Source organism: Pagrus pagrus, assembly GCF_965226575.1.
Source record: "Pagrus pagrus genome assembly, chromosome: 4".
Taxonomy (NCBI): domain Eukaryota; kingdom Metazoa; phylum Chordata; class Actinopteri; order Spariformes; family Sparidae; genus Pagrus; species Pagrus pagrus.
Window position 1 is genome coordinate 6,180,777 of NC_140188.1, and position 12,636 is coordinate 6,193,412.

Consider the following 12,636-nt stretch of genomic DNA (forward strand, 5'->3'; position numbering starts at 1 on the left):
ACAGCAGATTGGGTAAACACACTGACCTCTTCAGCTGTCGCAGCTGCAGGGTCTCCAGACAAGTAATGTAGGGTAGACCAGTGACAGGGCATCCCTGTCACCTGGCCTGTCTGCTCTGCCTAGCCCAGAGACACTCTGGCAGCAAAGAGCAGCACTGGAGGATGAGTGATCCCGAGAGGAGTAGCAGCAGATCGGGGAGGAAGGCTGAAGAGATTGTTGTGTTTACCAGGGAAACTACAGCTAATACACATAGCTAATAAAAAATAGCAATGGACAGTATGAGAAAAATATGTTTAAAAAAAAAAATATAGTATTAACCTGAAAATGAGCATAACATGGGACCTTTAATAAGGTCAGTATTGAATATGCGCTAATACAGATCCAGAATATTAAATCACTGCCTTGCTATTTGTTTCATGCATTTTTAACAGAGAGATATTTTTTCCCTAAAAGTTACATAAATATAACATGAGCATGGATAATGACTGTATGTTAAATGGATATTGCTAAATGAGGGACAGAAGTTGAAAGACTGGGTTAGGATGATCCTCCATGGAGGACGGCTCATCCTGCTCCATGTCGTACTTTGAGCTGTACTGAAGCCCCTGAGCCTTGGTGGTAAGATGGGCCCTGATGTGCTGTTGGTTTAGACTGTCAGAGGCACTGGCAGGGAGCGGGTATGCAACTCCGCAGATAACAGACCAAAACTGTCCACAAGGGCCTCTAAAACCCAGCAAATTAGCCTGCAAATGAGCCAGAGAATATCTCTACTAATCCATGATCTGAGCAGAGACTCTGCCAAAAAAGTAAACAAATAAATAACTTCACAAGAAATACTGGGGGTGGAAATAACCACTGCTGCGAGCTGGGTAACCACTTGTGATTTCTTTGAAGCATCATTTCGCCTGATATTCTGCTGCTTCGATGCCTGTGACCGTTTCAGAACAAGCTTCCATGTTGTGCTCATGTGGATGCAGTGAAATTACAGATCCCAATATAACAGAAAACACTGTCCCCTACAGCAAATGATCACAGTCTCTGTGCCTCTATCACAGATGCCAAAAGACAATGATGCATCAAAATACAATAGTCATTAAATTTGTCCCTATGGTAAAGCTGATATGATTACCAATCCCAATTGTTTCTGTGATTCTTTAAAACACAATTATCTATACATTTTTGTCTTTTACCTTGTAACTTAATACAAAAGATGTCTGTCAAAGAGAGGCAATTATTGTCTGCATAAATAGCTTTTACTGTTTGATTTTTATTCTTTAAATATTTCTGAATTGGCTATGACAAAAAATAACCTTTAAAATGAAAACCATATTTTAAACTCAAATGTGAGTAATGGGTAATTATTTATACAAAAACATTTTGCTAAAAGTTTGTTTTTTTTGTTGTTTTTTTAACAGTTGGCAGGTAATGATATTCATTGTTATGTTATTCCTGTTGTGACATAAAGATGTGAGGATTATGTATAAATTCTTATGTCTTTTAGTTTTATAATTACTTGCATTTCATGACATAATATTATATATTTATAATTATTTCCTTTACTTAAATAAAGCCATCACATAAAACAGTTATGTAACCCATTAAATACTACTGTTTAAAAACAATAAACAAGACAGGCTTTACTGACTATATTAATACATCATTAAAATAAAAAGAGCATTGGATTTTTTTTATTTCAAGCAAAAACCAAGAAGACCTGATAATAAAATTCTTCTCAAATATGATAATTGTATTTCCGTAAAATTGTCCATTTCCTTAGTTGCTCTGCACGTGGGTGTGTGTGTGTGTGTGTCTGTATGTGTGAGTGTGTGTGGGCATGCATATATGCTACTGCTACTCCAAGGTCACAAGAAGAAACCCCATCTCTGTGGTCCTACCACACTGCTGTAAAACATGCCCTAATGAATCCAGCTCTGTTATACAGGAAACGTCTTTTCTAATTGGAAGTCTGATTTCACTTCACCCCACAGGCTGGTGCTGAAGCTCCAGGGAATCAGTTCAAAGATAAAACACATCTTAAATGTGGAGTGTGCATCAAGTATATTTGCTTATTCACCACAGGAGGGTGTGGCCATCAGTATTGGTATTTCAGTTGTCTATGAGGTGCAGGATTAAGGTGCTTCTATCAAAGTGTTCAAATGCTTGTTCAATAGTTACTTTTAGAAAACTATCATTATGCAGAGGTTTCATTTTTTTTAATGTGATTCCTCATGTTCATTCATCTGTTGTAAGTCAGATGTAGTCCAGTGAATAATGATCAAAGAAATCCACACTTGAAATGTGTAATGTAATTGTGTTAGTCATACTGGACTGTTGTAGTATTAATAGAAAACCACTCTGCAACACAACTGTTTCTGTGACTTCTGCAAACTCTGGTTTTTACTTTTCCTATTGTCATTTTGAAAAATAAAACACTAACAGAAGAAAATGGATCATTATAAGAACTAAATTCCTTATAACACATACATTGAACTATCACCCAGTGGGTGCTTTTCTATGCAAGGGGAAATGTGACTTGGGCCGAGAATAACAAGAGTGAAAAGAACAGAATAAACGCTCTTTCAATCACTATCAACATGGTTAGGGGACAGGCTGATGTACTCCCTGCTCAAGTTCAAATCTGCGAGAGATTTGCTTTTCAAAGCCCATCAGTCTTTTGGGGAGGTGACATGTTTCCACGAGGAACACCTGTCCCTCATAGACAGTCATGCTATGTTCAAAGATTCAGCAACTGAGTACCACCCTGGAGCTCTTAACCTCAATCTTTCAACAGTTCAAAGTTTCTTCAGAGTCTTGAACCTTCCAACAAGTATCTGATACAGGTAGCAGGGGAATGAATCATCATCACTGTGGAGTTGGCACTTATTGCAAGAACTTTTGTTTCATAGTCCATTTTATAACTCAAAAAAAGCTATTCTAATTCTTATTGTTGTTTAACTTTTTCTTTTTAAGTTCTAGTGCTTTTAGTAGTAGATGTTACAACTAAGACTGGAAGAGGAAGAAGTTCAGTGGTATATTGCTACAAGTAGTTATTTATAACGATTATTAGTAATTCTAGGATTTGTGCAACTATGTGCAAAGCAGACCAGCTTCAATAACATAATACAACCTGAATAACAGTAATGCTCTTCTTATGAACTTTAAGGTCATCAGCAGCAATATAGGAAGAAAAACATCTTACCTTACACAGCTGTAAGGAAGTCTGTATGAACGCACAGAAAATAGGCTGTGCGTGGTGAAATCCACATGAAAAGACTGGCCACTTTTCATCTGACAGCTCAACATCAATAAATATTAGTCCTACCCCAGCTAAAAGCGTGATCATATCAGCACATTAGCCACTATGTGCTTTGAAGGTAAAAATGCTGATTGATGACTCGTATTTAATCATGCAGAACAAAAGGCAGAATTGAATTAAGAAACCCGACAGTCATTCATCTTCAAGTGCCTTTTTTTTTGCAACTTCAAATCATTAGTCAATGGTGCGTGATTGTTTCCATACTTGCTTGGTGTGATAAAGACATGGCTATGTGAGATGCAAGACAGAGCAAGGACAAACAGAATATTTAAAGTTAACATGATCATGAAGACTACTGCAGGATTATGAAAAAGAGTGTACCACTCTTTTTTTTGATAAAAATCACAACATCAAACTGTCCACAATAAAATTAGATATTGTCACTTATCTGTTCATATCATCCAGTCTACTTTAATGCTATTTCTATTACTTTATCATAAACCCACTGTTTAGCTCATCCAAAGTGCAGCAGCGACAGATTCAACTGGCACTAACAACAAGAATGCGTCACAGTGACAGTTTCTGAATCAAGTCTAAGATTTTATTGAGCACTTTTCAAGCAAAGATGGATCTGTGTCTGTCAATCAATACTTGCCACCCAGCTTGCTGTGTACAGTTATACACTTCTGTTGTGATGACTGCAAAGGTAACATTTGCCAGCAGGGCTGTTGAGTTTGCATTACTGGCTTTTATGTTTTCTGTTTAAAGGTCCACTGTGTAGGATTTAGTGGCACCTAGTTGCGTGGTTGCAGATTGCAGTGTCAGCAAGTGTTTGTTTTGTACGTTCAAGGCCACTGTAAAAACATGGCGGTGCAACAAGGCAGACTGCGTGGAGAAGGATGTGCTCCCTTTGTAGATCAGCTCATTGTAAGGTAAAAAAATATGATTCACTAATGAAAGCATATTTATGAATATTATAAAAATATATGTACACACACACACACACACACACACACATAATATAATATATAATATATAATAATAGAAGTAGTACTAGTAGTGGTTTGGAGTAGTACCATATCTACTAAAATGAGTGCTGTAGAATAATTTTGTTGGCGCTAACACATGATCAATAGTTGAATCTAATAAAATTCAAATGAATCTGATAAAAATCAGGGTTCATTTTGAAGTTTCAGAAGTGTGTGGAGATCTCAACAAAAATCTCCACTAGTTGCTTGTGTGCTGCAGAAAATCAAAATGCAGCTGAAAGGTTACTGAGGGACGTTCGCAAGAAGATTTCAGATGCATTCCAAGAGGCTTTGCCTTGAAGCAAAGCCTACAGCTATCAAGATTTGAGTAATTAGCAATAATTAAAAAATAATCTAACTCCAAAAACTAAATATCACAAAGATGAGTCCCACATTTTATTATTTTTTTTCTGATTCATTGGTACAAAAACCCTTAATTAAAAAAACATATTCAAATAAAACAGTGCTCAGAATGATAGTACATTGTGCAGAGACAGACTGCACTGGTAAATCTGACTTCAGTGTGAGATCAAAGCTTGAACGTATATATATATATATATATATATATATATATACACACATATATGTACTGTATCCTTAATCAATATAGAACAGATCTCCCAGGAGGATGGAGTAGGGGGAAGCCAAATCGGTACACAACTAACCGCCTACTGGAACTAATTACATTTTGTCCTTAGAAAAATACCAGTGTCAGTCACACAAGCATTTTTCTATCAACAGGAACTGTGTAGGCCTTGGCTGAATTATTTTTCTCTGCAGGTTATGGAACACATGAATAACAACAGTCCCTCAGCAGGCTTTTGTGGCCACTGACGGTTCTCATGGTTACAGAAACGTAATAGTCCAGCTATGACGGTGGGGGAAAGTTGGGATTAGAGAACACATCTGGATAAGCTGCAACGGGGTAAAATCTGAGAACAGCAGCCCTCTCCCAAACCCAGCAGGTTGGGCTGGCCTCCTTGCTGTTCAGCCTCTGTAGGATGTGCAATGACTCAGCAGTCGCTGGCTGCTGGAAGTTTCCTCAAGGGGCTCCCTAGGGACCAGATGCACACTGGGTAGAAGACACACACATACCTGTACACATTGCACGAATGCACTTTAAACGCTAACCAACCCATACACATGCACATGGCATGTACTTTATGTAGCAAGCCATCGATACATGGAATAACAACTTTTGTTGGACCTGACTACTAATCCAACATTCAAGCACAATGTGCCAGTGACAGAAAGCATATATGGTCTATCAGTCTTTACACTTACTTTGCAACAAGGGTTACAACAGTTTGAGATGTTCACAATACGATGATAATATCAGAAAGTACCAGAGTTTCATGGTATTACAGTATTCATAAGGTTTTTAATTATCAGTTACAATGGCACTTAACGGACTGAAAACAAAGGGTTGTTTTGGTTGAACAAACGCTCAACCAAATCAAATACCGCTGATGAGAAAATGTAGATGGTATAATAACCATCAATTTTTATACCATGGTATACCTGAAAACCATTGCAGCCCTATTTGCAACTTGTGTTTTCAGTTGTACTTGTCTACCCATCACATAGTAGGTCATAATGACAATCAGGGTAGCAACTCATTTTATCATCACATCACAACGGGAATGAATATTAGAATAACATGTCATTATCTGCAAGGGTTATTATTCGCAGTATGTATGGGATGCCTCGGAATCACTTGAGCATCAAGAAAATTGTTCCAAAATCACCATCTCTTATTTGCATGCATTAAATCCAGGGTCAAGTAAGTCACATGTGAAGAGGGGGAGAACTGCCCAGCAGCTTGAATACATTAAAGCAGAGTAAATGGTTTGTTGATTTAAAGAGATTAAAGCACACACAAGCAGGCCTGCTCGATGGATTTTAATTAACTTGCCATATATAAATTGTATGTTATCAGGCATTACTGAATTAAATGCTGAATACAAGTGCTCTTTCTGCTTGGGTGCGTTGAATAAAAAGCTACTTAGAATCTCGATTGCGTCTCACAGATGTAGCATGATGATGCTGCAGCTACGGGTGCTCTGAATACATTCCAGCATACCAAACCCCCGAACAGCCATCCGAGGAGATTCTCTTTAATTATGTACAATACAGCCAAATTCAAGTCCCCTGGCATCTCAGATGATCAAGCAGAGGGATGCCACGTTCTCTCCCTGAGTCATTCGGGCAAATGGATTCCACTTCCAAGAGTCATTTCTGTCAGTTATAATAAGAAGCTAATACATAATGTGACACACTCTGAAATGCAAAACTATTCACAAGGTTCTCTGCAAGGCTGTGCAGGGGCAATTAGAATTTTGCCGCTAGGCCCTTGATGAGTTCCTCTATCTCTGAAGGATCCTGGGAACAGTATCATAAATCTGCCAGTTAATATGCATGATTTAGGTTTGTGTTAAACTTTGCATAATGTGAAACAGAACTTAAATTTTTACCACACAGATAACAACCCGGTGTAAAAAGAAATGGAAAAGAATCCATTTTGGTTGCAACTCAGGTAAACAAATGCAGAAAGGAGTAAGCATTGTAGACACAAAAGGGCTGTGTGGGTAAGGGAAACCTGTCTGTCAGGTACTGCCTCCGCACTGCACTGAATTTACACCAAGAGCTTTTTCTCTTAGTGTATGCTATATGCAAACATTTAAGTTGCATTAAGTTGTAAATGTGTTTTTGGACAAATAAGCACTGGGGGGACTGAGCTGACAACCCAAATGGCGTATCTGCTTCCAAACAGAACTCTGTAATCTCATGACTGTACAGAACACTAATCTACAATTTGAATGAGAGTATCTTCAGCAGAACTGCCATTATCTTCTGACATTTTCCAGCACTTGACATGGCTCATAGTTACATATTCCCTGAGCTCAAGTGACCTTCTGAACAAGCACACAGGCTCATCTGGCCCTTGGGGGAAAACACCAAGCCACAGAAAGATGAATTCGATACATATGGCTTTCCACTTCCTGGCACTAATTTCACCAAGAAACCTGCCAGACCAATTCCTATAAAAGTCAAGACATGATTCACACACTGCAACACGAAGAGGAGAGCAAGGATAAAATGATCTGGGAAGGATGAACAGCAGAGGTACTGGTATGCAAAACGTCTGACTCTGCACACTGTGAACACTGTTAATTGTCTTTTCTTCAAGAGGTCAAATCCTTGGTCAGTACATTGGTCTTTAGCCAATTTAAAAAAAATGCAAACATAAACTTAAAGATCTTAATAAAAATGTCAAGTTCAATCGGGTCAGGCTGAAATAGTGTGTACCAAGACAGATTTAGAAAAGCACAAGCTGTAAATCATCTTGTGGTCTTATGGACTCCAGCTGAGCATCGTCAAAAACTATCCAAACAAATCCAAACCAATACAATCATCACTTAGTCTTAGACTGTACCGAGCAGAACAGTCTAACCACTATTCTATGTTGTCGCAAAGCATGTCATTATGCGTCATCACACAGGAACATGCTAAAAAACATACACATCTATTCCATTGCGACATCAAAATCAAATCCACATAAAAGAGACACAGTGTAAAATCAGCTTGCCTGATAAGTACAAGAGAAAAGTGGCCTTACCGTTTTCTGTGTTCTCGTGTTCAGTGTCAGTGAGGGTTAGATTGGAGTTTGCCCTGCTGGAGAGGCACGAACTGCGGCCTGACTTGGTGTTGCTGCGGCCCCATAATCTGACCGCATGCTCCGGCGACATGATGCCGTCTGTCTCTGTGTCTGCATCTGAGCCCACACTGACTGAGTATTCACGGTGTGGCATCCCCATGTCAGTCCTGTACGTGGCTACGTGGGATGGGAGCGCCTCTCCAAAGCCAAGGTTTCGAAGAGAAAAGTCTGCTCCTGCGGCAAAGCCAATAAATACAAAGCTGAATCACTTCACATAACAAACTGTACTGAGTGCAGAGAAAGATGACAGCATTATTCTGGCAGTGATCATTTAAAAGGAAACGTTTGACAAACTATAGTGGTCGTGGAGTTACATGAAGATGCAGGTAAATTTATTATTTTAAGCTGCTATGTACAATATTGTTGTGTTTTGTTCCTACCACTAGGAGTTGCCAGAGTAGGATATTTTCAAAGCTGATACAGTTGGACTATAAAGTAAATACAACTGGTGTTTTGGATTAGTTTTTGTCTTTCATTCATAAGCAGCATTGCTTTTTAAATGATAAATTTGTAGCTTTCATATCATTAATCAATCTCTTCAATTATTTCTCCCCCAAGTTTTTTACCAAGGTAATTAGAATTACCACCGCAAGTCAGAGGACTTGTAAATCAGTCCTTGATGATTTTTTTAGAATTTCACTAGATTCTGTAACTGCTGGAAATGAAAAAATAAATAAATCAAAAAGTTGTTTATTTCCTTCAGTGCACCACCCAAAAGACAGGGCCCATGTCTATGTGAATAAAAATGTACTTTTTTTAGTAAATTGGCAGACTTATGCCTTAGATTCAAGACTACCTCAACAGTGCCATCACATGTGATTTGAACTTTGATGATCAATAATATATCTGAACGAGCAGGTAAAGGTATGCATGTCGTCCATGAAGTTTTCAACACTGGCATGGTAAGTTCAAACCCTGGCCACCTCTGTTAATAGTCAAACAATGCAGAGTGACCTCTACAGCGACTGAATGTGAATTACTGAGAGACTCCTCATTAAAAAGCAATGATGCATATATTGAGACCAGGCAGTAATGTGCTCTTAACTTAACAACCAGTGTTTTCATGTCATTATGCACTGCTTATATACTTAAAGATGAGCCATACTGATATCAATGACAATCTCCTCTAATGACATACAGTAATATTAGAGTATTTCTAATATTTGGAGAGCTAAGGCCCACCTTGCCGGCTGAACTCGTCCACTTCGTGATGAACCATTTCCTTGACGCGGCTCCCGTAGGCCATCCTTGAGTCGTGGTCAAAGGCCTTGAGTGTTTCGCTGGAGCTGTAGGACTTGGTGTTGGGTTTGCCATCCTCGCTGTCTGCTGAGGAGCTGGTATAACGGCGCTCTGTGTCCTGCCGGGCAGTGAGTGAGCGGTAGGGTCTACGTTCCTTCACTTCCATGGCTGCTTCCACACTATTTTCAACATCAAATGTGGGTTACAATACCAGTTCAGTTTGAGTAATTCTGTGAAAGAAAAACACAAACAAAGATTTTTAGGCAGAATATCAATATTATATAATTATCGTTATACATTACATGGTGATATGGCACCACATAACAACTTTTTCTGGTTTTAAAGGCTGCATTACAATAAAGTGACGCATTTTTCTCAATGCACCAGACTCCTCTTCTTCTTCTGATACTTGCATTTACCCACTTAGTCATTATTCTCACATTACTGATTGTTATTGATTACAAATCTCACTGTGTTAATATTGTGTGAACCCTACAGGATTGTCACAATATCAATTTGAGGTATTTGGTAAAAAACTATCATGCTATTGGAATGATTTGTCCAGTCCTACCATTAATTAAGTGTGTTTGAGATATACTGTATATTGATTATTGCAATATAGCCTAAAATGATTGTGATATCATTTTATAGCCATATCGCACATCCCTAATCAAACATATTACCACTTTCAAAAATGTTTAACTGTTATCTTAAGAGGTATCATCTTCGACAATGTAAATGATAGCAATATCACTGATCATTTGAAAGTAGAAATCACTGAATCTATCCAAACACATACACACACAAACACACATACACACAAACATAACCAAGCAACTGTGGAAATAAATAAAATGCAAATGTATGTTTCCAAACAGTAGAATATTCATGGCTCAGCACACACAGGGAGAGCATGAAGAACCACCAGGATTAGGTTTAATAAAATACGGCACAACAAATCTTGCACCTATAAAGTTTACGGTGCAAGTCTCCCACAAATATTCTATTTTATGTGCCGTATAGAAATGCTGGGCCTCCGGCATCTGTAAAAGTGGCAGGTGTCCTTCCATGAATTGTGTTGTTTATAAGTTACAAATCATCACCGGTTGAAAACTGAGCAGCCAAACAAATCTAGGACTACACTGAACCAGCAGAGATGATTAAAATCTGAAACATAAAACCCCAACTGTCATATAGCCCACACCGAGCATGAGATCAATAGAGAGAGGGAATTTTAGCATCAAGCTATGTGCTGTGTTTTATTTTCTTGCCTTGAAGGATAAAATAAAGAACATGCTTCAAAATAGTTCTAAGGTATTCCAACATAATTATTTCTGGTTTTGCTATGAGTTTTCATATAAAAAGGTAAAACAGACGGCAAAAATGAGAAAAAGAAAAAATAATACTTTATAAAAACACTATAAAGGATATAATATATATACATAGGAGTAAATTGATGATGTCTTGCAAACAGCTCATTAGAAGCAACCACTTAGTCTAAAGATATTGAGTTGGATTAACAAATGTCAATGTGGATACAAACTTGATTAAAGGCTTGGTTGCTGTTTACTTAAGGCTCAATTACTGAACAGACAATTAGTGAGCAAGATATTGCAGCAATACAATATATTTTCTTGCTTCCTCCAAATGCAATATGTTGATGATATATCCATAATTATATATAATGAGCTGAAACCTTATCATTCATGCTGCAGGATTAACATTCATGCTGCAGGATTCCAGATCTATGCTACATGCTCCCGCACTTGAAAATGTGTTTTACTATAAGCCAAAATGGGATGCAAGTCACTGCATTAGAGAGCGCAGCTCTTTGTAAAGAGATAAAAACTACTCCTGGCAAATCTGAGAGTTTTTACTGACAATATGCCTGTGTTGCTCAGACAAGGATTTTTCCACGAGATAAGCTCTTTATGAATACTGAATGAGATTTGTGCTGGACAGAACAGTAAACAATAATCCTTACTGAACTATATTTGCCCTCGATTCGAAAAGAAGAAAAAAAAAAAAAACTTTTATTGAAGACACCATTGTTGGGTTTGGGGGTTTCTTTTTGTATGTATTGACAGCTGAAAAGATCCCAGTGATTAATGACTTGGGGCCTCAATACCAGGACCTCCGCCACATGGGGGGAAGAAAACGCTCCCACTCTGAAACAGCAAGAGCACTTCAGCTGCTCCCAAGATTTCAGATGCAGCTTGTATGGGTTGCTAATTTTTACCTTTTTGCTCAAGATCCTTGATGCTATGCAAATGTAAGAGAGCAGCTTTCCAAAGATTCAAGAATGTTCTGCAAAGTGCATTGTTTTTGTTTCCAAAGTGCTGGGCTCAATGCTTCAGTCATCACTCTTCTGTACAAGCCCTCGCTCCTCATTATTAATCGGCTGGTATGCAATGAGATGTACCTTTGAGGCCATGGGAAACCCAGAGGAGTTTTTCAAAGAAGCAACAGGCCATACACGATGACAGACGATATGGGATGCAAATGTAGGCCCCGGAAAATGTATCCACTTCGACTGCAGCTGTCAGAATTTTCACACGAAACATGTTGTAAAACTAAACAGCGTTCTTCTTCGTAAATAGGCTACATCTGGCATTATCATGGTGTTTCAGCGCCAGAGAGCAAAGCTGTTGTTCTTGTTCATCTGTCTACGTCTAAATCCTGGTAGAAGGAGCCAAAACAAAGAAAATGCCACTGCTTTATTATTTAAACGTACTGGTACGTGAAGATAATAAACAGAAGGTTGAATTTAACAAAGATGTCTCAACACTTGGGCCCAAAAAGAAACAGAAGCAAGAAGTGATAAGACGACTATTTTTAAAGTATTATCATCATCTCATGGCAAGATACAGGGGACTGATAGTAGACTCTTGAAACACTGAAGGAGAAGGTTAATGAGGGTACATTCAAAAAGACAGAAAGTCAGAAAGTTATTTAAAAAGACCAGTGAAAAATGGCTGCCATGGATTGAAATCTCTGAAATAGAGATAATAATCACCTGCTTTTATTTCAAAGACAAAGTCCTTCTTAGGCTTGAGCTCCAGAGCCTGAGCAGTGCCAGAAAGAAGCTAACTGCATATCTATGCAATGATCCAAAATCAATTGAGGTCTCTCTGGACAGACAATAGAAATGTTGGATGGTCTGTTTTCCCCGTTGAAACAATTGCACACTCTACATTTTTCAATTGCATTGTCTACAATTGGCCAGGGTAGTTAGGTGTGTCTGTCGGTGTTAAGCAAATGTATAGCTGTTGGAAGCAGAGAAATAATGTCGTTCTGCAGGGGAGATGTCGCAGGGAGCTATGAACAGTGACCTTTGTGAATTAACAGTCAATTATCAGATACAGTGATGTTGCATATGATGCTTGTCGCATGCG

General features: G+C 38.4%; 1 protein-coding gene across 6 annotated transcripts in view; it reads right to left on the bottom strand.

Annotated features, from left to right (window-relative positions):
• The window catches only part of tenm4 (teneurin transmembrane protein 4), a 156,918-nt gene that overhangs the window by 113,433 nt on the left and 30,849 nt on the right, over positions 1 to 12,636 (bottom strand). For all 6 annotated transcript variants that reach the window (XM_084351717.1, XM_084351716.1, XM_084351715.1 and 3 more), the window contains exons 2-3: positions 9,185 to 9,471; positions 7,904 to 8,176 (exon numbers count right to left, since the gene is read on the bottom strand). In XM_084351717.1, the coding sequence (XP_084207843.1) occupies positions 7,904 to 8,176; positions 9,185 to 9,407 (496 nt within the window). In that variant the 5' untranslated portion in view covers positions 9,408 to 9,471. The remainder of the gene's footprint in view (positions 1 to 7,903; positions 8,177 to 9,184; positions 9,472 to 12,636) is intronic.